This window comes from Oncorhynchus kisutch, linkage group LG15, assembly GCF_002021735.2.
Source record: "Oncorhynchus kisutch isolate 150728-3 linkage group LG15, Okis_V2, whole genome shotgun sequence".
Lineage (NCBI taxonomy): Eukaryota > Metazoa > Chordata > Actinopteri > Salmoniformes > Salmonidae > Oncorhynchus > Oncorhynchus kisutch.
This window is the reverse complement of record NC_034188.2, coordinates 31,210,122-31,236,219: the sequence shown is the minus strand read 5'-3', so window position 1 is coordinate 31,236,219 and position 26,098 is coordinate 31,210,122. Positions and strand designations below refer to the sequence as shown.

The 26,098-nt window shown below is 43.4% G+C and overlaps 1 protein-coding gene across 1 annotated transcript; it reads left to right on the top strand.

Annotated features, from left to right (window-relative positions):
• Positions 1-15,135: 15,135 nt before the first annotated feature.
• LOC109904730 (neuronal PAS domain-containing protein 4A) lies at positions 15,136-21,358 on the top strand. Its single transcript, XM_020501886.2, has 8 exons — positions 15,136-15,660; positions 16,146-16,309; positions 16,433-16,535; positions 16,653-16,962; positions 17,101-17,210; positions 17,399-17,534; positions 17,660-19,383; positions 19,506-21,358. Exons 1-8 carry the CDS (start codon positions 15,486-15,488, stop codon positions 19,532-19,534), a joined length of 2,751 nt encoding a protein of 916 aa, XP_020357475.2. The 5' UTR covers positions 15,136-15,485; the 3' UTR covers positions 19,535-21,358.
• Positions 21,359-26,098: the final 4,740 nt, after the last annotated feature.

Below are 26,098 nucleotides of genomic sequence, written 5' to 3'. Positions count from 1 at the left end.
CCCAGCCTAAAACCCCAAACAGCAAGCAATGCAGGTGTAGAAGCACGGTGGCTAGGAAAAACTCCCTAGAAAGGCCAAAACCTAGGAAGAAACCTAGAGAGGAACCAGGCTATGTGGGGTGGCCAGTCCTCTTCTGGCTGTGCCGGGTGGAGATTATAACAGAACATGGCCAAGATGTTCAAATGTTCATAAATGACCAGCATGTTCGAATAATAAGAAGGCAGAACAGTTGAAACTGGAGCAGCAGCACGGCCAGGTGGACTGGGGACAGCAAGGAGTCCTCATGTCAAGTAATCCTGGGGCATGGTCCTAGGGCTCAGGTCCTCCGAGAGAGAGAAAGAAAGAGAGAAGGAGAGAATTAGAGAACGCACACTTAGATTCACACAGGACACCGAATAGGACAGGAGAAGTACTCCAGATATAACAAACTGACCCTAGCCCCCTGACACATAAACTACTGCAGCATAAATACTGGAGGCTGAGACAAGTCTTCAACTAGCAGCTTCATGAAATAGTACCCGCAAAACAACATTCTCAACGTCAACAGTGAAGAGGCGAGTCCGGGATGATAGCCTTCTGGGCAGAGTTGAAAAGAAAATATATATATATATATGAGTAATATATGACTCTTACACTCGCCCAAGCCAATGGCATGTACAAGATGCTCAGCAGGCTCTGCTCACACTTACTGGCCTGAGGCCATACCACAACCAACAAAATTGGACACTTTATGGAACAAAAAGCCTTCACTATATCATCCTGGAATATCCAAGGCCTGAGGTCATCTGCCTTTGGCCTAAAGAGCAGGAACCCGGACTTCACCAAAGAAATCGGTAATACAGACATTGTCATCCTGCAAGAAACCTGGTATAGAGGAGACGGACCCACTGGTTGCCCTCTAGGTTACAGAGAGCTGGTAGTCCCATCCACCAAACTACCAGGTGTGAAACAGGGAAGGGACTCAGGGGGTATGCTAATTTGGTATAGAGCAGACCTAACTTACTCCATTAAATTAATCAAAACAGGAACATTTTACATTTGGCTAGAAATTCAAAAGGAAATTATCTTAACAAAAAAATGTTCTCCTGTGTGCTACCTATATCCCCCCACTAGAATCCCCATACTTTAATGAAGACAGCTTATCCATCCTGGAGGGGGAAATCAATCATTTCCAGGCCCAAGGACATGTACTAGTCTGTGGCGACCTAAATGCCAGAACCGGACAAGAATCTGACACCCTCATCACACAGGGGGACAAACACCTGCCTGCAGGTGACAGCATTCCCTCCCACATATGCCCCCCGAGGCACAACTATGACAACATAACAAACAAAAACGGGTCACAACTCCTGCAGGTCTGTCGCTGGGTATGTACATAGTCAATGGTAGGCTTCGAGGGGACTCCTATGGTTGGTACACCTATAGCTCATCTCTTGGCAGTAGTACTGTAGACTACTTTATCACTGACCTCAACCCAGAGTCTCTCAGAGCGTTCACAGTCAGCCCACTGACACCCCTATCAGACCACAGCAAAATCACAGTCTACTTGAACAGAGCAATACCCAATCACGAAGCATCAAAGCCAAAGGAACTGAGTAACATTAAGAAATGCTATAGATGGAAGGAATGCAGTTTGGAAACCTACCAAAAAAACAATTAGGCAACAACAAATTCAATCCCTTCTAGACAATTTCCTGGGTAAAATGTTTCACTGCAATAGTGAAGGTGTAAACTTGGCAGTAGAAAATCTTAACAGTATATTTGACCTCTCAGCTTCCCTATCAAATCTAAAAATCTCAAATAGAAAACCGAAGAAAATGAACAACAATGACAAATGGTTTGATGAAGAATGCAAAAATCTAAGAAAGAAATTGAGAAACCTGTCCACCCAAAAACATAGAGACCCGGAAAACCTGAGTCTACGCCTTCACTATGGTGAATCACTAAAACAATACAGAAATACACTACGGAAAAAGAAGGAACAGCACGTCAGAAATCAGCTCAATTTAATTGAAGAATCCATACACTCTAACCACTTATGGGAAAATTGGAAAACACTAAACAAACAACAACACGAAGAATTATCTATCCAAAATGGAGATGTATGGGTAAACCACTTCTCCAATCTTTTTGGCTCTATAAAAAATAATAAAGAGCAAAAACATATACATGATCAAATACAAATCTTAGAATCAACTATTAAAGACTACCAGAACCCACTGGATTCTTCAATTACCTTGAACGAGTTACAGGACAAAATAAAAACCCTCCAACCCAAAAAGGCCTGTGGTGTTGATGGTATCCTTAATGAAATTATCAAATATACAGACAACAAATTCCAATTTGCTATACTAAAACTCTTTAACATCATCCTTAGCTCTGGCATCTTCCCCAATATTTGGAACCAAGGACTGATCACCCCAATCCACAAAAGTGGAGACAAATTTGACCCCAATAACTACCGTGGAATATGCGTCAACAGTAACCTTGGGAAAATCCTCTGCATTATCATTAACAGCAGACTCGTACATTTCCTCCAAGAAAACAATGTACTGAGCAAATGTCAAATTGGCTTTTTACCAAATTACCGTACAACAGACCATGTATTCAACCTGCACACCCTAATTGACAACCAAACAAACCAAAACAAAGGCAAAGTCTTCTCATGCTTTGTTGATTTCAAAAAAGCCTTCAACTCAATTTGGCATGAGGGTCTGCTTTACAAATTGATGGAAAGTGGTGTTGGGGGTAAAACATACAACATTATAAAATCCATGTACACAAACAACAAGTGTGCGGTTAAAATTGGCAAAAAACACACAGATTTCTTCACACAGAGTCGTGGGGTGAGACAGGGATGCAGCTTAAGCCCCACCCTCTTCAACATATATATCAACGAATTGGCGCGGGCACTAGAAAAGTCTGCAGCACCCGGCCTCCCCCTGCTAGAATCTGAAGTCAAATGTCTACTGTTTGCTGATGATCTGGTGCTTCTGTCACCAACCAAGGAGGGCCTACAGCAGCACATAGATCTTCTGCACAGATTCTGTCAGACCTGGGCCCTGACAGTAAATCTCAGTAAGACCAAAATAATGGTGTTCCAAAAAAGGTCCAGTCGCCAGGACCACAAATACAAATTCCATCTAGACACTGTTGCCCTAGAGCACACAAAAAAACTATACATACCTTGGCCTAAACATCAGCGCCACAGATAACTTCCACAAAGCTGTGAACGATCTGAGAGACAAGGCAAGAAGGGCATTCTATGCCATCAAAAGGAACATAAATTTCAACATACCAATTAGGATCTGGCTAAAAATACTTGATTCAGTCATAGAGCCCATTGCCCTTTACGGTTGTGAGGTCTGGGGTCCACTCACCAACCAAGACTTCACAAAATGGGACAGACACCAAATTGAGACTCTGCACACAGAATTCTGCAAAAATATCCTCTGTGTACAACGTAGAACACCAAATAATGCATGCAGAGCAGAATTAGGCCGATACCCACTAATTATCCAAATCCAGAAAAGAGCTGTTAAATTCTACAACCACCTAAAAGGAAGCGATTCCCAAACCTTCCATAACAAAGCCATCACCTACAGAGAGATGAACCTGGAGAAGAGTCCCCTATGCAAGCTGGTCCTGGGGTTCTGTTCACAAACACACTCCACAGAGCCCCAGGACAGCAGCACAATTAGACCCAAACAAATCATTAGAAAACAAAAAGATAATTACTTGACACATTGAAAAGAATTAACAAAAAAACTGAGCAAACTAGAATGCTATTTGGCCCTAAACAGAGAGTACACAGTGGCAGAATACACACTGCCCACAAAATGAGGTGGAAACTGAGCTGCACTTCCTAACCTCCTGTCCAACGTATGACCATATTAGAGATACATATTTCCCTCAGATTACACAGATCCACAAAGAATTCGCAAACAAATCCAATTTTGATAAACTCTCATATCTACTGGGGGAAATTCCACAGTGTGCCATCACAGCAGCAAGATTTGTGACCTGTTGCCACAAGAAAAGGGCAACCAGTGAAGAACAAACACCATTGTAAATACAACCCATATTTATGCTTATTTATTTTCCCTTGTGTTCTTTAACCATTTATACATTGTTACAACACTGTATATATCTATATATATAATATGACATTTGTAATGTCTTTATTGTTTTGAAATTTCTGTATGTGTAATGTTTACTGTTAATTTGTATTGTTTATTTCACTTTTGTATATTATCTACCTCACTTGCTTTGGCAATGTTAACACATGTTTCCCATGCCAATAAAGCCCCTTGAATTGAATTTAATTGAGAGAGAGATTTTTTTTGCTCAAAATGTGGAGCTCAAAACAGGTGGGTACTGATTCTTTTTATAGTGGATATTAAGTTTATAAAGTGCTTGGCTGGGCTGATCAGACAGTGGATTGCGCAGTCTGAAGGAACAGAGTAAATAGGCATTTTAACATCATAGATTTAGCCGGTGGTAACTTGTGGAATAGACACCAGCTGGAATGCGGTTTTAACCAATCAGCATTCACGATTAGACCCACCCATTGTATAATGTCATTGAGCCATGAGACAGCCTTATTGGATTCATTGAATCCTCTCAATTAGACAGGCTACTCATTCCTGCGACCCTCTTACCATTTCACATGCCTGCCCATAATGACTGCCATTATCATGGCAAGCACAACAAAGGAAGTGATGGCAATTTGTCCAGGCCACTGCTGCGTCGACACAGTGTGTAGGACACAATGTGCTTCTGAAACTGCCAGGCGAAAAAATAAAGATGCATACTATTTTTGGTGAAATATGGGATAGAAATAGCTATGAAGTGTTTTGAATAATCGTGATCCGGAAATGATCTGATATTGGAGTAAAAACACACAGTAGCCTACCAACAAGTATCAGACCAGAGCATAGATTCCTTAAACATCTCTGGATGCCAGACATCTGGCAATAGGCCTACACTGTAACAAATTGCTGTAGTTTTTACAGTAAAAACGCACAGTAATGCCAAGGTTTATCCGTTAACAATATAATGATGTAGACTGCAATGCATCTTGGGTTGCCATACAGGCATGAAGATGAACAGCAATAAGGGTTAGTCCTAGGCCCATCGGATTATGGCATTGCGCGGTCTTTTCTGGTGAATTATTGTACAGACCTGTAGACTGAAGCAGCCATCAAGTGGGTTAAATCATATTTACATTAATCAGCCATACAATGACAAGACCATTTCTCACTAGGTTACGGCTCCCGACGTAAAATAGCCAACAGAATCACATAGTCTAAGGTAAATAGTTGGCCATTTGGGCAACTTAGATAAATATTGGAACATTGCTTGAAACAAGATGCAATAGATTCTAGATGTATTTTCGTTATGTCCGTTATGGCTTGATGGTTCGAATGTGTAATCAATCGGTCTGTTTGTTGGCGAGCTAGCTGCATTACAGCTGTCATTTGAGGTAAACAACTCTCAGCCACAAACGTTAGTTTGCTATTCTGAATTGAACTGTTTATATAACTTCTAATTTTGGGATTTGGATTATAGAAATAAATACAGGCTACTGCAGCTTGAACTGAGACAGTTTATTTGTTTCATTTAAAAAAATTATTATCCAGAATCAACCTTACACAGTTAAAATGTTTCAGTGCAAATCATGTATGCATGAATCTAATACAGTAGTATCATAAGTACAGCACATGAAACTTCATAGAAATGGACTAAATTGCTCTTTTAATTGTGGCGTGCCCAAATGTTCAGGCAATTTACTGCCTTTAAATCTCACTTACACAGAGACCACAAAGGATATCAAAGGTCTGTGAAAAGTGCTCAATTTCAACCAGCAGACAAAATGGTGATTTGCCCAATAGACATCTGTCCTTTCATATGTTAACATTTTACTCTTTTTTTTTCATTTGAAGGATCATTTGCAAGAGGGCAGAGAAATAAGTTGCCCTTTTATGGGATGTGAAAAAACATGCTGTTAAATCTACATTTGCGTCTCATACAGTACCAAGTCAAAAGTTTGGACACACATACTCATTCAAGGGTTTTTCTTTATTTTTTACAATTTTCTACATTGTAGAATAATAGCGATGACATCATCACTATGAAATAACACATGGAATCATGTAGTAACCAAAAAAGTGTAAAACAAATCAAAATATATTTTCTTTTTATATTCTTCTTTGCCTTGATGACAGCTTTGCACACTCTTGGCATTCTCTCAACTAGCTTCACCTGGAATGCTTTTCCAACAGTTTTGAAGAAGTTCCCACACATGCTGAGCACTTGTTGGCTGCTTTTCCTTCACCCTGTGGTCCAACTCACCCCAAACCATCTCATTACACAGCCTGGAGGTGTGAAAAACAAATGATAGTCCCACTAAGCGCAAACCAGATGGGATGGCGTATCGCTGCAGAATGCTGTGGCAGCCATGCTGGTTAAGTGTACCTTGAATTCTAAAAAATCACTGACAGTGTCACCAGCAAAGCACCCCCACACCATCACAGCTCCTCCTCCATGTTTCACGGTGGGAACCACACATGCAGAGATCATCCGTTCCCCTACTCTGCGTCTCACAAAGACATGGCGGTTGGAACCAAAAATCTCAAATTTGGACTCATCAGACCAAAGGACAGATTACCACTGGTCTAATGTCCATTGCTCGTATTTGTTGACCCAAGCAAGTCTATTCTTCTTATTGGTGTCCTTTAGTAGTGGTTTCTTTGCAGCAATTTGACCATGAAGGCCTGATTCATACAGTCTCCTCTGAACTTGATGTTGAAATGTGTCTGTTATTTGAACTATGTGAAGCATTTATTTAGGCTGCAATCTGAGGTGCAAATTGGTGAAGTGAAATGAAATTTTAAATAAAAAACGGAAAAGTGGTGCGTGCATATGTATTCACCTCCTTTGCTATGAAGCCCCTAAATAAGATCTGGTGCAACCAATCACCTTCAGAAGTCACATAATTAGTTAGATTGCACACAGGTGGACTTTATTTAAGTGTCACATGATCTCAGTATATATACACCTGTTCTGAAAGGCCCCAGAATCTGCAACACCACTAAGCAAGTGGCGCCACCAAGCAAGCAGCACCATGAAGACCATGGAGCTCTCCAAACAGGTCAGGGACAAAGTTGTGGAGTACAGATCAGGGTTGGGTTATAATAAAAATATCAGAAACTTTGAACATCCTACGAGCACCATTAAAGCCATTATTAAAAAAATAGAAGTAATATGGCACCATAACAAACCTGAGAGGGCCGCCCACCAAAACTCATGGACCTGCAAGGAGGGCATTAATCAGAGAGGCAACAAAGAGACCAAAGATAACCATGAAGGAGTGGCAAAGCTCCACAGTGGAGATTGGATTATCTGTCTATAGGACCACTTTAAGCCGTTCTCTCCATACAGCTGGGCTTACGGAAGAGTGGCTAGAAAAAAAAAGATTGCTTAAAGAAAAAAATAAGCAAACACATTTGGTGTTTGCCAAAAGGCATGTGGGAGACTCCCCAAATATATGGAAGAAGGTACTTTGGTCAGATGAGACTAAAATGTAGCTTTTTGGCCATCAAGGAAAACGCTATGTCTGGCGCAAACTCAACACCTCTCATCAACCCAAGAACACCATCCCCACAGTGAAGCATGGTGGTGGCAGCATCATGCTGTGGGGATGTTTTTCATCGGCAGGGACTGGGAATCCTGTTTCAGTCAGAATTGAAGGAATGATGGATGGCGCTAAATACAGGGAAATTCTTGAGGGAAACCTGTGTCAGTCTTCCAGAGATTTGAGACTGGGATGGAGGTTCACCTTCCAGCAGGACAATGACCCTAAGCATACTGCTAAAGCAACACTCGGGAGGTTTAAGAGGAAACATTTAACATTTGGAATGGCCTAGTCAAAGCCCAGACCTCAATCCAATTGAGAATCTGCGGGATGACTTAAAGATTGCCGTGCACCAGTGGAACCCATCCAAATTGAAGGAGCTGGAGCAGTTTTGCCTTGAAGAATGGGCAAAAATCCCAGTGGCTGGATGTGCCTTGCTTATAGAGACATACCCCCAGAGACTTGCAGCTGTAATTGCTGCAAAAGGTGGCTCTACAAAGTATTGACTTTGGGTGGCTGAATAGTTATGCATGGTCAAGTTTCTTTTTGTTTCACAAAAACCTATATTTAGCATTTTCAAGGTGGTAGGCATGTTGTGTTGGGGGGGGGGGGGGGGGGTGACTACTTCCGCAAGCCACTGTATGAGTCAGTGTTGGAAAGACAAAGTGAAAATGTTACTGAGACCCCTGGTGTGTCTACAGAGAATGACTTTAAAGAGGACCTAGAGGCAGGCGGCCCCTTGGACAGTGTTGATGAAGAAAAAAAACTTTTTTTTATAACACTGTTTTATTAAAAGCTTCAGACAAAGTTATTGTTTTCTGTCTCTGTCATTCAGTCTGCTGTTGAAGAATTTCAAGATATTCATTTCCTTGGTCAATCACATTTTCTTTCAAAGCTCAAGGAGAAGGTGGGTATACTTGGCATTCCTGAGAATGATCTAAAACAATGTAATTGAAGAGCTGAAAAAGGAGGATCTTCTTAAGGCCTGTAATGGTTCTTTACGAACAGATCAGCATCAAAGACTATCTTTAAAAACACTTTCAATTATGTTGAACCTGTGCCCTTGTATTTCTGCACTAATGAATCTGGGAAAGAGTGCTTTGCCCAGTATGTCCCTGTGAATAAAACACTTGGTGCCCTTTTTGAATCAGACATTCAAGACACAGTATGTGAAAGCACTGATAAGGAAATCTTTGGGATGGACAGAATATTGCAGACAATGCTTTATTTAAAACAGAAGCATCCTTTTTAGCCTTAATACTTTATCGAGATGCATCTGAGGTTGCAAATCCTTTGGGATCAGGGAAAAAGAAACACAAGGTGCTTGCTTTCTATCTTACTCTAGGTGACATGTTGCCTTAGAACAGGTCAAATATTGATCACATGCAACTAGTCCTTCTGTGCAGAGAGCAAGATTTTAAGCATTTTGGACAGGAATTAGTTCTTAACCTATTGCGAAGAGATCTTAAGGAGCTAGAGGATGGTGGTATTGTTTTAGCAGATGGATGTGTTTTGAGAGGTGCTTTAGGTGCCATACCTGGAGATAATCTGGGATCTTACAGTATTGGGGGCTCTGTGGAAAATTTCAGCCAGGGGAACATGTTTTTGGCGATATTTTGACATTAACAGAGCAACATTTGAGTCTAATCCACTGTCAACTGGAACTGCCCAGTCCTATAAACAATGTACTGTACTGTACATAGAAGATACTGTACATACATGTACTGTACATAGAAGCTAATGACAGTGGATGGGGTGTCACATTTGATTCTCTATTTATGAGCTTAGGTACTTCCATGTTTGCCAGCCTGGACTGCTTCCTTGCCTTGGTCATGACCTCTTCAAGGGCATTGTCTCTTTTGACCTTGCACTGTTCATTAATCATTTGGTCAATCAAGAGAAACATTTTACGTATTTAGAATTGAGCAGATGCATCAGCCAACTTAAATACCTTGGGAGTGATGGTAATGACAGACCTCCTGAGATAAGCCCTGACAGTGAGAAGCTAAGTGGTGTCTGTTGAGAGTGCTCCCCCTCTCAGTTGGAGATTGGATCAAAAATCAACCAGATAGTGGTGTATGGCAGTTGATTTTGCTCCTAAGACATATATATGTGCATCAGCCGTGACTGCTGACCAGGTGGCATATCTTGAAGTCCTTATTGATAAATACATCAATTTCAGAACTGAGAATTTTCCTGACAAACCCCTCGAGCAAAAGCACCATTACCCCGAGCTTGTCATTAGGTTCAAGCCACTTATTCGTCTCTGGACGTTGAGGTTCGAAAGTAAGCATACTTACTTCAACCAGTGTGCACGGAAATGGCACAACTTTAAGAATCTATGTGGGACTCTAGCAGAGAGACACCAACTCTTCCAAGCCTATTGAAGTGCTGGCAGTTTATTTCTGCCTCTCATTCAGGTAGAAAAGGGAACTGACTTTTATCCCAGTGATTACAACAAGAAGATTTGAGCATTCAGTCGCTGCATTTCACTTCAAATCTGACAACACAGTTATTTTAAATTATATCACTGTCAACGGCACAAAGTACAGAAAGGAAATGTATGTTGTGATGGGGAAAGATGAGGATGGATTGCAAATGGGTGAGATGAAGTTGATCCTGGTCCAATGCTACTCTTCTGTTTATTTTCTTTTAGAGAGGCAGCAGGCTATGCAGCTCATTGATTTAGGTATTCACTGCCTAACAGGAGTAGCCCAGGACTCAAAATTGATCTGCATTAAGCATGAAAACCGTCTTGATTATTACCCCATAGTAGAGTACAAGGTATTGGGCAAATCAATGATGATTCTTCATCATTCTTTCCCTTTGTTGTAGAGCCGTGACAGCGCTGGGAGAGGAGATAAGAGAGGCAGTATTGTCAGTGCTACCAGATTTGCCTGAGCAGACACTTTCATCCCTCCTGGACAAGCCAGCAAGTAGAGGCAAAGTCAGACCTTCAATTTCTTAAAGAAGAAGACCTACAGGAGCACCTCAGACTAGGATTGCACATTTTGGGGAATACCCAGAGGTGGAAAATGTCAGTGGGAATTAACAGGAGTATATGGGAATTAACGGGAATATATGCACATTGATATTAATACCATTTAAATGTAGATGTTTTTTGCATTGGATATATTTACCATATGGAGACAGAAAGAGACAGACTCCTTCCCCTCCAGGAGACTGTTGCTGGGCAGCTTCCATGTGGTGCTCTTATTCTTCTCACTTTGCTTAGTGAGGTAAATTGCTGTTATAACTTGATGACCCTTCACATACCTAACCATTTCCTTGGCTCTCTTGTAGAGTGTATCCATTGTTTTCAGTGCCATGATGTCCTTGAGAAGCATATTCAATGCATGAGCAGCACAGCCAATGGGTGTGAAGTGAGGGTAGGACTCCTCCACTTTAGACCAAGCAGCCTTCATGTTCGCAGCATTGTCTGTCACCAGTGCAAATACCTTCTGTGGTCCAAGGTCATTGATGACTGCCTTCAGCTCATCTGCAATGTAGAGACCGGTGTGTCTGTTGTCCCTTGTGTCTGTGCTCTTGTAGAATACTGGTTGAAGGGGAGAATGTAGTTAATTATTCCTTGCCCACGAACATTCGACCACCCATCAGAGATGATTGCAATACAGTCTGCTTTCTCTGTGATTTGCTTGACCTTGACTTGAACTCTGTTGAACTCTCCATCCAGCAAATGAATAGATAAAGCATGTCCGGTTTGAGGGGTGTATGTTGGGTGAAGAACATTCAGAAATCTCTTCTAATACACATTGCCTGTGAGCATCAGCGGTGAACCAGTTGTGTACAAAGCTCGAGCAAGACATTCATTAGAACTTTTCTGACTACGTTCCTCCATTGAGTCAAAAAAACTTCTGATTCCAGGAGGACCATGAGCTGGTGCTATCGATAAGGTGTCTGATTCATCATTTTTACCTCGAATAGAAGTAGAGGGACTTTTGTCAGAGGTTGCTTGTTGTGAGCGCTGTGGGAACTTTATGCACTTGGCCAGATGATTCTGCATCTTTGTTGCATTCTTCACATATGATTTGGAGATTTGAAGGTATTACATTTTGCTAAAAGATTTACAAGTAATTTACAGTTGAGAGGAAATGATTGGAATTTTATTAGTTGAGCAACTAAACTCATAAAAAAATACACATCCTTTCACTGTCAACTGCGTTTATTTTCAGCAAACTTAAGATATGTAAATGTTTGTATGAACATAACAAGACTCAACAACTGAGACATAAACTGAACAAGTTCCACAGACATGTGACTAACAGAAATTGAATAATGTGTCCCTGAACAAAGGGGGGGGGGGGTCAAAATCAAAAGTAACAGTCAGTATCTGGTGTGGCCACCAGCTGCATTAACATGCTATTTATTCGGGACGTTGATCTATTTTGAAAATTGATACATTTAAAAACATTTTATTGTCTTGTTACAAACTATCATTATTTGTTATGTCACATACAAGCTAGAATATCATTAAACATACATTTGTAGAGGAAGATTGTGTAGATGGGGTGGTTGCATCCATCCTAACTCATGCTATTATGGAAACCCTTGATTTGGGGAAGTTAAGTCAAACCAGGACTGTTACGATTAACAATTGTACTCTGTTCTGATTAATCATTTTCAGATGTACACTTTTTGATAGGTGCTAGGGGGAAAGGTTTGTAATTTAAGTGTTTGTGATGAAGCCCATTTGGCTACAGTTTATTGGCATTTCCTACCGAGCAACGGCGAAGTTGTACTATTGGAGCTTATAGAATGTGTTGTCACTTTTTTTTCTTTACTTTAAACCATGCTTAATAACATTTGGTTTACTTGTTTTGGTAATGCAAATGTTTTAGAAGTTTACAGTACTGTTGGCATATTTTATCTGTAAATGTCATATGTTACTGTAAAAGCACATACAACAGATACATTACAGTAATTTAATAGCAATTCGAGTTGCCAAGTAAATCCTGTACATTTCGTCGATGCAAGTAATTATTGTAAAATAGAAGTACAATAATATATTGTAATTAGAACGGTGTACAGGTACTGTAATAATACAGAAAATTGCTGTTATTTATAAACAGTAAGTTATTGTAGTACATCTACAGCAACATGTTGTAATTATAATTTACAGTAAATCACTGTTGTTTTACAGTACTTTTACTGGCAACTTTTTTTGCCATTCGTTTCATGTCATTTCTACAGTCAATTTTTACAGTGTACCTCCCTGACAACTTACATGGGAGAAAATGCCCTTTTCACTCTACCCAGTGCTGAACATAGTGGTTGTAGCTCTCTTCATTCAAAAACTGTCTGTAATTTTATCCACAAAACAAGAACACAGGTCAACAGTCAGTAAAGTATGAATATAGAAGACAGACCAATGATGCAGGCTAATGCAGATCCATTTGATCGTTCATGTACAGTATGCCATGTGGGAAGCTGTTCATATGCATTTGCGAAAAGGGCAAACTTCTTTAAGTCGATCCAATTGTGGGAAGCTGTTTATACTGCTCTGTCTCAACACGTTATCCATTGTTACTGTACCTTTCTGCATATGCGGAAAGCAACATTTGATGAACGCCATCACTCTATGTGACAATTATTGTGTAGGTATACATAAAGAGGAACATGCAGGTTTTTTGTTTGATGTTGAGGCGTAATAAACGCTCCTAGAGAGCGATGCAGCGCTACCGAGAGCTGAAACGTCTATGTAGCTGTCCATGGTGCTGAAATATATTGCGGCCGCTCTAAAATAAAACATTTGCGGGGAAAGGGAAGGTCCGTGAAATCGAAGTTTGTGAACATGCAACATATATTTTGAGCCTTAAAAAAACCCACCTGTCTAAAAATAGGGACAATTGGAGATAGAAGCGGGGGTGCGCCACTGAGTGAATGTGTCAGTTACGGGTGAGAGCTATTTATAGAAACCAGGAGATTCATCTCTGTGCTCGTGCTCTGTTTGCAACAGGTGTGGTGTTTGTGTGTGTGTTTAGGCCAATATACTTTGAGTATCCTATAAAATATATACAATTCTACAAAACTGTTTGTATGCTTCAAATATCACTTGGACTATTTGCTACACTTTAACACGCAGTAAGAACACCATGACAACATTGTTGTAACATACTTTCATACAGTTCCTTTCAAATAATTTCACAAAACATCACATTTCATCTCAAATTGAGCTTCCACAATTCACTGGATCCGACTGTCTTCTCACAGGTTTTTACACATCAGTGGTAGATGTAGATACGAATGACTGCTGCAAAGCCTCCATCCCCAAGCCTTCAAAGAATTTAGGCAACGTTTTATATGTTAGTTTGATTGAAGAGAATGTATTTTGGGCAAGAACAAACTCTGGTCTTATCTGTTCAGCCCATAGAGAAAGGGTCATGTTGATCATGTTGTTTGGATCTATGTTTTTCGACAAAGCGAAAAAAACACAATTTGCAAATATTAACACGGGTGCTTATACAAAAGATGCAACTGTAACCTGTGAAAATGGTTACAAGGCTTTCCCAAATAATTCCCCGTTTGGATGCAATCCACGCCTAAGGTTTTCAACCAGAAGAATCAGCCAGGTTTCAATGCATAGACTAGACATAGCTCAGCATCACGCTTAGCTACATTCCGTTCAAATGACCTTATAAGGAAGGATGTTGCAGTTTATGTAACATATAGGCTATACAGCGCGATTAGGCTGTCTCTCCTCTTCCTTTGCGCGTTAGCCCCGGAGGCACTGCGCTGCCTGACAACTGAATTTCAGTCAGAATGGTGGATTCCATTCACAAAAAGCGACTGAATTTGGTGATGTAACACCGCCCCACTGTCCCGCGTTTCTCCCTGAAGCAGACTTCCACCAATGCTAGAATAACTTTTTGCTGGAATATTGTTAATATATAACCTTGGCATGCATCTGCATTCGTTACCCTAGAGGTCGACGGTGGACGGTTTTAAAGAAGGCATCGCATCGTTCATAATCATAACATTAAACATATTATGAGCTAGTCTGGCGAGGCATAGAGGCATTTGCATAATTTAGGCTACTGATAACCTAGCCTACACTATATTAGGAATGATACATTTTCAGAGAGGATTAATCTTCTCAGTTTCACTGCCCCCCCCCCCCCCTCTCTCCCCCCTCCCTTACAGTGACACCGTCTACGTTTTACGTTTGTCTCCGCCCATTCCTCGGTTTTGTCCAAATCGGGCTTTTTGCGTCGCCGGAGCTCCCGATATCAAGCCAACGTCATCATTGGGTAGAGGGAAGAGCTGACGTCAGAAAAGAGTCACCAAAAGGAGAGGGTATGAGCAGTAGGGGGAGCGGGCAGAGGGAGAGAATTTCACCATTGCTAACATTGAATCCCCCTCGGCCCCCCTTCTCTCTAGCCCCCCTCTTCCTACAACGTCGGTGTTGGCGCGTTGGGAGCCCCCCTTCGTCACCGGAATCCCAGCCTATATAACTTACTCGAGAGCAGAGTCCCTCCACCAGATTTACGGGATCCGGATATCTGGGCGAGAGACGGCTACTACAGCCGCCGAATCACTCACACTCTGAACCGGTGGAAAGCCATCCAGCGGCTAGCCAGCAACCTTACTGGACGCTGTGGCGGAACCGAAGAGGAAAAAAGAACGGATAGGAGAAGGTCTGAAGCCTTACTCTGGAACAAGCTGAGATGAAATTCCAATAGTAAAACGACAAGGTTATTACTACTAGCCTTTCTCTGACACCTCATCTTGGGAGAAAGAGACTCAGACCTCATCTGACGCAACGGTCAATATTCAGTTGAGTTTCCCCTTCAAGTCCAGGGAATTTAGTCAACCACTATAACAGGCTACAATGTATCGATCAACGAAGGGCGCGTCGAAGGCTCGAAGGGACCAAATCAACGCGGAGATTCGGAACCTGAAGGACTTGCTTCCCATATCCGATGCGGAAAAGGCACGGCTCTCATACCTACATATCATGTCCCTTGCCAGCATGTACACCAGAAAATCGGTCTTCTTCTCTCAAGGTAAGCGCGACTTAGCTTATAACAGACAAGTTCAAATACACCCAGTGTATAACCCATAGCCTGTTGATTCATAACTAAGAAATGCTTGTGAATGAAACATATACTGACAAACTGTTGCTTCCATCAGTCTGAGCTAGTTGCATGCTACCTTTGGCTTTCCGCTTGAATCAACAGGTGCCATATTTCTTGTCGAAAGAAACAGTTGATGAATTTCATGTCTACATGTGAATTATGTTGTTTAGGAATATATATAAGGAAATATAATAGTGCTTTGTTTGAGCTTCTGGCGTGAAAAACTATTTTAGAGCCGAGTGTCGCTATCTAGTGCTGAAACGCTTCTATCGCTGTCCATGGCACTGAAATCTAATGCGGCCGTTCTATAGCTACTGCAGGGAGCATAAACGTTACCTTTGTGGTATGATGACATCCATTAGCTAGACGAAAACATAATTTAAAAAACATTTCAAATCATCTTTTCTTTTTAGAATCGGGATCCGCTGGCAGTCTCGAGGAAAGCGCGAGGTTCCTGTCTTTCCACGAGCTGTCAGAGCTAGTGCAGGAGCTACCAGGGTTCCTGCTCCTGCTGACTGGGGAAGGCAAGCTGCTCTACCTGTCAGACAGCGTCTCCGAGCACCTCGGCCACTCCATGGTGAGTTCACGGGAGACCATATCATGTCTAAACAGCAAACTAGTAAATTAGCTGTAATTTAGATTTTGTCTCAGGGATTTCATGAATATGCTAAATAAAAAAGACTATTTTTCGATGTTTCAGGTGGATCTGGTTGCCCAGGGTGACAGTGTTTATGATATCATTGACCCTACTGACCACTTCATCATGAGGACCAACCTAGCCCCTCCTACATCACCTGACACAGGTAAGATGCGCCTTCCTATTTCCAATGGTACAGAAACATGTTACAAATGGCTCGCATTTATATCACTCAGATCATTTCTGATATTCACAATTTCTCCTTTCCTCTTCTTCCTCTCAGATCGTCTATTCCGTTGTCGTTTCAACACTTCCAAGTCGGTGCGCAGGCAGAGTGCTGGGAACAAGCTGGTTCTGGTCCGGGCACGCTGCCCTTTCCCACCCTCCTCTTCTACCACCCCTAGCTCCTACTGGACATCCAATCCCGTCTGGATGTGCTTCTGTTCGCCTCTGGAGGCCGTACCCACCCGCTCTGGTCCTGGGGGGGACCAAGTTCCAGCTCTGATCCCTCCTGCTGCTGAGAACAACTTCTTCCTAGCCTCATTCCAATCTCAACACAGCCGAGACATGAGGCTCCAGAATGCACAGGACAGGTGAGGTCACACCCACTGACCAGGCAACGCCACCTGTTGCTTTAGATTGTCTGAGTGATGGCATAACGTGTACGCTTTATAGTTAGAAGTATGTTGAAGACATAGACTTACCATGTCTTCTCTCCATCTTCCCTGTAGTGTCAGTGTTTACCTTGGCCTTGATGTGTCAGCCCTGAGGTCTCGCTCCTGGTACAGCCTCCTCCACCCACAGGACCTGTCACACGCCTCCACTCAGCACTGCAGCCTGTGTAAGTACCAATTCAGTTCACCACACAACAATCACACACAGACGCACCAACACAAATGTGAACTCAATTATACTGCATCCACCATTACATGGAGCAAACTTCACTACAAACCCACCATTAAAGTTCTGTGATGTGATCAGTTGTAGAACACTGTCTGATGTCGATGTTCTCTCTTTGTTCCCCCACAGTGAGAGAGGGAGGAGAGGGTAGATCTGAGATGGTGGTACGGGTGGAGTCTGCAGACCACTCCTGGGTCTGGCTCTACATGGTACTGCAGCTGGAGGCAGGAGACAGCCCTATCAGCAGCAACAACTACATCATCAGGTACTACCTCTACCCTATGACAGATCATCATAACACATTTTCAATAGATATAAAGGAGATTGCAAAGAGCACAAGAGAATCTTACTAACCATTTCCATCTTTTTATCTTTCTGTTTCTCTCTCAGTGAGGCGGAGGCGTGGTCAGTGAGACAGCAGCTGAGCACAGAGCAGACCCAGCTGACCCTGGTACTGAGTACCAGTACCTCCCGCCAGGACAGCCTGAGCCTGTCCAGCCCAGACCAAGTCTTCACCCCAGGCAGCAGTGGCCTCTCAGCCCAGTCCTTCGACTTCAGCATGACTGTGTCCAGCAGTGTGGGCTCCTCAGACGAGACAGGGGGCGCCACCACTGAGCCCATGCAGGTGGAGGGCGACCCTCGCTCTAGTATTTCCTCTATTGAGGAGGAGAGCTTCTTCCAGCAGCAGCAGATGCCTGCCCCTGTCCAAACCCGCTCTGCTGCCTCCTCCCCCACCCCAGTTACCGTTGCCACGGTAGCAGACCTGGACTTCCTCACTCAGAACATTCTCCTGCCCCCCTCCTTCCAGCTCGAGCCCCCGCTGCCCGCCCTCCCCCTTCCACTCCCCCCAGTGCCCACCTCTCAGGAGCAGCAGACCAAAGAGTTTGTGTGTACGCCCCCCTACACACCCCAGCTGGGCGGGGGCAGCTTCCTGTTCGGCGAGCCCCTCTTTAGCTTCGACCCAACAGGCACCACCACACCCCCTCCCTCCACCACCACAGCTACAGCCACCACCTCCATCGCCCCCTCCCTCTCCCCCTCTGCCCCACCCACCACAGCCTCCAGCCCTGCTCCCCCCTCCTCCCTGTGCCTCACTGGCCCCTCCACCGACCTGTTCTTCCCTGCCGATCCCTGCAGTGGCTCTATTTATGAGAAGCTACCCCCCACTCCTGACAGCCCTCGGGATGGGGACTGCACAGTGATGACCTTGCCTGAGGTTCGGGGACCCCTGTATGTAGATGTCCCTTTAGGGCCCTTTCACTACCCCCTCGAGGGCCTCCTCACCCCAGAGGCTTCCCCCGGTAAACAGCCTGGTCTCTCTTTCTTCTCCCTGGAGAGAGAGAGGGATAAGGAGAGAGCAGAGATCTCTCTCTTAGCTCAGCACATCAGCTCCTTAGCAGAGGGATTCTACCTGGATCCTCTCTTATCCAAACTATCCCCTCCTTCCATGTCCCCCTCCTCCTCCCCTCCCCCCCCGACCCTCTCACCATCCGTAGCCACTGCTGGTGTTGACTCTATCCACATGCTGGGAGAGTTTTACCCCGTCAAAGTGTGGAGAGGCCTGGACTTCCCTGTATTCCAAGATGATGATGACTCTCTGTTTGAAGAGAGCATCTTAGAAGCCCTGCTCCAGGACTTCTCCACCCCTCCACCCCTCTCCCCTTCCATCCCCCCGCCATCTCCCCCCAACCCAGTGTGCTGGCACTCACCCTCCCACTTTGAGGGGGTCAGCCACTTCTGTAGCGTCCAATCGGCGCACTGTTACCCCACGGCAAGGTGCGGGGCGACATTGGCCAGCGAGGCCGGGGCGATGGCAGAATGGGAGGGGCTGGGGGAGGAGCCTATGGAGATGGAGGTGGCGTCATCACCTCTGTCTTCCTGTTCCTCCATCCCAGCATCCCCTCCCCTGCGACTCACTGCCTCCCCCACCTCAGCCCCCTCCACGCCCGTCGCCCCCAACACGCCCGCCGTGCCTTGCGCCCAGTCCCTCCTGGAGGAGCTGGCCGCCCTGGAACCCATGTTTGGGGCAGGTGCCTCGATCGCCCCCGGCTTGGGGCAGCAACCTGAGTTGTATCAACTCCAGTGTCACCAGCCACCACAGTGCTTCCACAAAGGTGAGAATCATTCAGTTCACTTGTTCTACTGTCTTTCTCTGTTTGATAAATGGATTAAGATTTGTTAACCCTGAACATACCAGACTAATGTGCCCTTTCTCTTTGTCTCTTGTGTTTTTCAGATGGGAGTGGAAGTGTTCCCCCGTTCTAAATAAGTCTGTGACTTACTTCATTAAGTATGGCATATTGTCATATTTCGTGGAGCTATTTTACTGAAAAGTAAAGATGATTTAAGTGTATAAATATATACATAATGTATACTACTAAAGGACTTTATTTCCTACATGTCTACTGAGAACAAATATTGCCTTCATATTTTTGTTCATTTATTTATTAATTCATGTATTTCTATTTATTTTTATTTTTAAATCAAACAATTTCACATTTACTTTCAACATTGACATAATGGTGCAACATTTACCAACTGAATGTACCCATGACTGACTGAGTTTTGGGTCCATTTGGTGCCACAGCTTTTCTGTAACATGAGCTTCAGATTGGATCAGTCAGAGACGTAACAAAACCTCTGACCTTGTAAAGCGCTGTTTAACTTCCAGACCGCATTTGTATTCACTCATAGTGAAAAACCTGTTGCGAACAAAAAAAAATGAGAATACCTTCTTTGATATTTCAATAGAAAAATGACTTAGAGCATTATTGCTTGTAATGCAGCAACGCAAACCCAAATCACAAATGTGGTGTAAGTCTATGTTTACAAAAATCTCTACTGACCTGGTACAACCACTGACAGTAGCTGACAAAAGGGGACCAGATTCCCTCTCTCACATCCTCAATATTCAGTTTCCAGAGAGACACATAGTTCTACTCGGACCTTATTGTATTCCTCTCTTGTCATAGCTTGAAAGGCCAAGTCTAAACATATTAATACTGTAGTCAAACTAACCTAATACTTTGAGCTTTGAGTTTGCGGCTGAACATTTGAAAACATTTGACTTCATGTTATTTCTCCATTACGAACTTGTGTATCAATGTGATGGTGTGCAAAAGAAGAACAACAATACAAAATGTGTGAAGACATAGGTCTTGGAATGTCCACACGCAAGAACGCATGACGGAGGTTTCTGGCCTTTACCAGAAGGTGTTGCCGAATGGAAATCGTCTGGAAGTTACTCAACAACTGTGTGTGGTTCTGTTGTGTACAGGACCAGCACATTGTACATTAGACTCTGAATGTGGGCTCTTTAGGTCACCGTTCTCTTGGGCTTGGCTTCAAGGGCAGCTCTGCTGGATTTTCTTGCAGCATCAATATTTGCAATGCTGGCAGTTTATAGCGGCTCCTGTGTGCCTGGCATGGCCATGTCCTGCTGAACTCTGAACTCTATCTGAACTCTTTCTCTATGTCCATGAACCAATGGGCTGACAGTCACATCGTAGCTCTACTTGAGTTATGGTGTTGTGGGGCACAATACGGCTATGTGAATGACTATATGATTCTTCTTTTTTGAGAGGGGTTAGACAAGAATGGAAGTTTTGTTTTAAAAAATGACCTGAAAATAGTGTGATGGGTTACTATTTCTATTCAGTTCCTCCTAAGCGACACGGGTTGAGAATGGTACTATTCCCATGGTGTCGACGTGCTAACGTAGAGTTGTCTACGGTCAAGTAAAGGATTGATTCCTACGTTCTAGCTATTAAATGCTACGTTTAACATATGTGTAAGTATTATATTGTATGTGTTGAATTGACAAAGAAGAAACTGTTGATGTTCAATGCATAATGCATTATGTCTGTGGATGTAGGCACATGCAATTTTTTTGAAGGGTTGTACACATTTGTACATTTGTATAAATACATCAGTCTGTACATATCAGAGACATTTCTATTGTTTAAGATGGACTGTATACATGATTATATATTGAAGAAAGGACATTGTGGATCAGTGTTCTCTTGTGTTGCTGAAAAGTGTATTTGGTTGTCAAACAAATGCATTTATATTAAAGTGCACTTAAAGCGGTTGGATCTCTTTGTGTCGTCACTTCCTGTCCACCTCCTCCTCCTTCTACCTACTCTCATCATCATCCCTCCCTCCCTCCTCTCTCCTCCCTCCCTCGCTCTCTCCTCCGTTTCTTCCCCTGGAGCGAGCTCCGCTCAGCAACAGCACTGACGCAACGATCTGACTCAGACTGACGCACACGCTCCACACCGAGGCTCTCACACACACAGGCACACACCACACACACACAGTTGGCCTCCCACTCAAGCAGGCATGTTCACTTTGACACACACATTCACACAGGGGCGGACTGGGACCAAAGATCGGCTCTGGCATTTCTAACAAGCCAGCTGTTTTTCCACCTGACCATCCCCCCCCCCCCCCCCCCCTAAGCCACCAGATATTTTGCGAAAAAATAAATAGATAAATAGTTAGACAGGCCCACAAGGCAAAACATTGACCAGCCCATCTGACATTTGTCTGAAATACCAGATGGCCAGCCCGCCCCTGCACACACACCCAATAGGAGCCCCTCCATCTTTACAAATAGCAGCAGATCACACTCACTCAATGTACCTGCTACTCTGAGAGCGTGCTGTGATGGTGTCAGACTCCATATATAGGCATTCCTGTGTCGAAGCTCTGATTCAAGCAGCCCCCTCTTTCCTCAGCCTCCGATTCAGATGGGAGGGGGAACTGGGGGAGCCAGAGAGAGAGAGAAAGAGAGAGAGAAGAGAGAGAGGGGGGAGAAAAAGAGAGCAATAGAAGAGAGGAAGCCAAAATCAGAGAGAAAGAGGGACAGTCATGATGAATGTACTATCAATCACTGACTAGTACCCAGTGAAAGCTCTGTGCTCTACACATCATGGAGGGCACATTTTTGGTAAAATCATTAACGTTACATGAGTGATGGGCATTGCCATGTTACTGTGTAAATGCATCCTGCCACCTCCCCAGGTCCCTCAAATCTCATTTCAAAAGCAGATCTGCAGGATAGGGTACAAATGTGAGGCCTTTAATATCTTTAGTCCTAAACCTTATATACTAAACCTGCCATACCAACATTTAGTTTCAGCACCAGTCACTGCAGTGAGCCGCCTGGAGATGAGAGCAGCAGAGATAGAATAGATTGTAGCTCTCTCCTGTCATCTTGTGGCGAAGCAAAAGTAGTGCATATTCAAACATTTGGTACTCATTGGGAAAAAAAGAAACGTCCTCTCACTGCCAACTGCGTTTATTTTCAGCAAACTTAACATGTGTAAATATTTGTATGAACATAACAAGATTCAAGAACTGAGACATAAACTGAACAAGTTCCACAGACATGTGACTAACAGAAATTTAATAATGTGTCCCTGAACAAAGGGTGGGTCAAAATCAAAAGTAACAGTAACAGTCAGTATCTGGTGTGGCCACCAGCTGCATTAAGTACTGCAGTGCATCTCCTCCTCATGGACTGCACCAGATTTGTCAGTTCTTGCTGTGAGATGTTACCCCACTCTTCCACCAAGGCACCTGCAAGTTCCTGGACATTTCTGGGGGGGAATGACCCTAGCCCTCACTCTCCAATCCAACAGGTCCCAGACGTGCTCAATGGGATTGAGATCCGAGCTCTTCGCTGGCCATGGCAGAACACTGACACTCCTGACTTGCAGGAAATCATTCATAGAATGAGCAGTATGGCTGGTGGCATTGTCATGCTGGAGGGTCTTGTCAGGATGAGCCTGCAAAAAGGGTAGCACATGAGGGAGGTCTGCCACAGCGAGGACGATCAGCTGTCCGTCCTGTCTCCCTGTAGCACTGGCTTAGGCGTCTCACAGTACGGACATTGCAATTTATTGCCCTGGCCACATCTGCAGTCCTCATGTCTCCTTGCAGCATAACTAAGGCACGTTCACGCAGATGAGCAGGGACCCTGGGCATCTTTCTTTTGGTGTTTTTCAAAGTCAGTAGAAAGACCTCTCTCGTGTCCTAAGTTTTCATAACTGTGACCTTAATTGCCTACCGTCTGTAAGCTGTTAGTGTCTTAACGACCGTTCCACAGGTTCATTAATTGTTTATGGTTCATTGAACAAGCGTGGGAAATAGTGTTTAAACCCTTCACAATGAATATCTGTGAAGTTATTGGGATTTTTACAAATTTTATTTGAAAGACACGGTCCTGGAAAAGGGATGTTTCTTTTCTTGCTTTGTTTACTTCCATGGGGCAGAGAAAAAAAAATGCATTTATAAAGCTAATTCCTGCAATTCTACACATTTTGCCATGACTTACACCATGCTCATATTTGGTATCTTAATAGGATTCCCTTTATCTGTTTTCGAAAGCAGCAGCTACTCTTCCTGGGGTCCACACAAAACATGAAACATGACATAATACAGAACATTAACAGATAAGAACTGCTCAAGGACTGAACTACATATATTTAAAATCGACGCATATAGCCTACATGTCAATACATACACAAAAAATATTTAGGTCAAATTAGGGAGAGCTATTGTTGCTTTAAATGTTTGTTTAACTCAGGTTTGCTGTTCATTTGAGAAACATGAAATGGAAGATAGTTTCATGCAATAATGGCTCTATATTATACTGTACACTTTCTTGAATTTGCTCTGGATTTGGGAACTGTGAAAAGACCCCTGGTGGCATGTCTAGTGTCAGAACATATTAATGGTTCTCATAAAAAGAGAAGTAATACAGTCAGACTCTCCTCAACTCTTAGCCAAGAGAGACTGGCATGAATAGTACTTATATTACCCCTCTGATTACAATGAATAGCAAGACGTACTGCTCTGTTCTGGGCCAGTTGCAGCTTAACTAGATCTTTCTTTGCAGGACATGACCACATGACTGGACAATAATCAAGATTAGACAAAACTAGAGCCTGCAGGACTTGCTTTGTGGAGTGTGGTGTCAAAAAAGCAGAGCATCTCTTTATTATGGACAGACCTCTTGAATCTACAACCACTGAATCTACAGTGCTGTGAGAAAGTATTTGCCCCCTTCCTGATTTCTTATTTTTTTGCACATTTGTCACATTTAAGTGTTTCAGATCATCAAACAAATGTAAATATTACACAAAGATTACCCAAGTAAACACAAAATGCAGTTATGTGATGATTTGATTTATTAAGGGATAAAAGCTATCCGAACCTTCATGGCCCTATGTGAAAAAGTAATTGCCCCCTAAACCTAATAACTGGGTGTGCCACCCTCAGCAGCAACAACTGCAATCAACTTGCAAATGAGTCTGACATAATGTGTCTTATCTCACCACCACTAATGAGATTGGTGTGCCGGATGCATGTTTCATCAGAGCTTCTCAAAGCGCCGGGGGCGTTGTGGACAGTGTGCACCTCATCTCTGCTGTCACATCCAACCTGGATCCATATTTGGTATTAATACAGACGAGAGCACTGGATCCAGCTTCACACCGTTTTGCCATGACGATGGGTACAATGAGTTTCATAGTGCTTTCAAGACAACGGGGAATTCTGAAAAATACAAGGTCAAATCATGACGTCAGTGATCTTCTGGTCGGAAAGTCTGAGCTCCAGAAAGAGGCCCGAGTTGGATGACCGTTCAAAATGATTTGGGAAGTACTGTAGGTCCCAAAGTGCTCTTCCAAGTGTTGGAGGTGAGCAGTCATCACTCGTGTGTTACACTTACAGATGCTGTTTTCTGTGATAAACATGCACAGCTGAGGGAAGGGGGCATGATTCGCTTACAGAAAACTTTCTCTCCAATAACAATTATTTCCCCTGAATCCACTGATTCGGTCACTCATCTGTAGAATATTTCTGCATTTCCCCTGCATGCTTGCGTACAGTTTCCCAAATATGTCTTGAGAGACATTTTATTTTCATTACACAGAGAGTCAACCACGTTTTTTTTTTACATCCATTGTGAATGACAAAGGTTCCTCTCTCATTGCGAAAAATGTTTCCAACACTCCCCCTCGATAACCTGCCTGCAGTCCTGCCATAGATATAGCCCCATCTGTGCAATAGCACACAATTCTATCCCATGGAATCGTTTTTTTGTTAATATAGCCACGCAGCACACTAAAACTCCCCTGTGCCATTTCAAATAATATCAAATCAAATTGTATTGGTCACATACACGTGTTTAGCAAATTTTATTGCGGGTGTAGCGAAATGCTCGTGCTTCTAGTTCCGTCAGTGCAGTAATATCTAACAAGTAATATCTAACAATTTCACAACATATACCCAATACACATAAATCTAAGTAAAGGAATGGGGGTGGACCATTTCAGTTTGTCCGTGATGTGTACGCCGAGGAACTTAAAACATTCCGCTTGCTCCATTGCTGTCCCGTCGATGTGGATAGTGGGGTGATCCCTCTGCTGTTTCCTGAAGTCCACGATCATCTCCTTTGTTCTGTTGACGCTCCCAGAGCACTCACCTCCTCCCTGTAGACTGTCTCGTCATTGTTGGTAATCAAGCATACTACTGTTGTGTCATCTGCAAACTTGATGATTGAGTTGGAGGCGTGCAAGGCCATGCAGTCATGGGTGAACAGGGAGTACAGGAGGGGGCTGTGCACACACCCTTGTGTGGCCAAAGTGTTGAGGATCAGCGAAGTGGAGGTGTTGTTTCCTACATTCACCACCTGGGGGCGTCCCGTCAGGAATTCCAGGACCCAATTGCACAGGGCGGGGTTCAGACCCAGGGCCTCAAGATTAATGATGAGCTTGGAGGGTACTATGGAGGGTTACTATGGAGGGTTACTATGGAGGG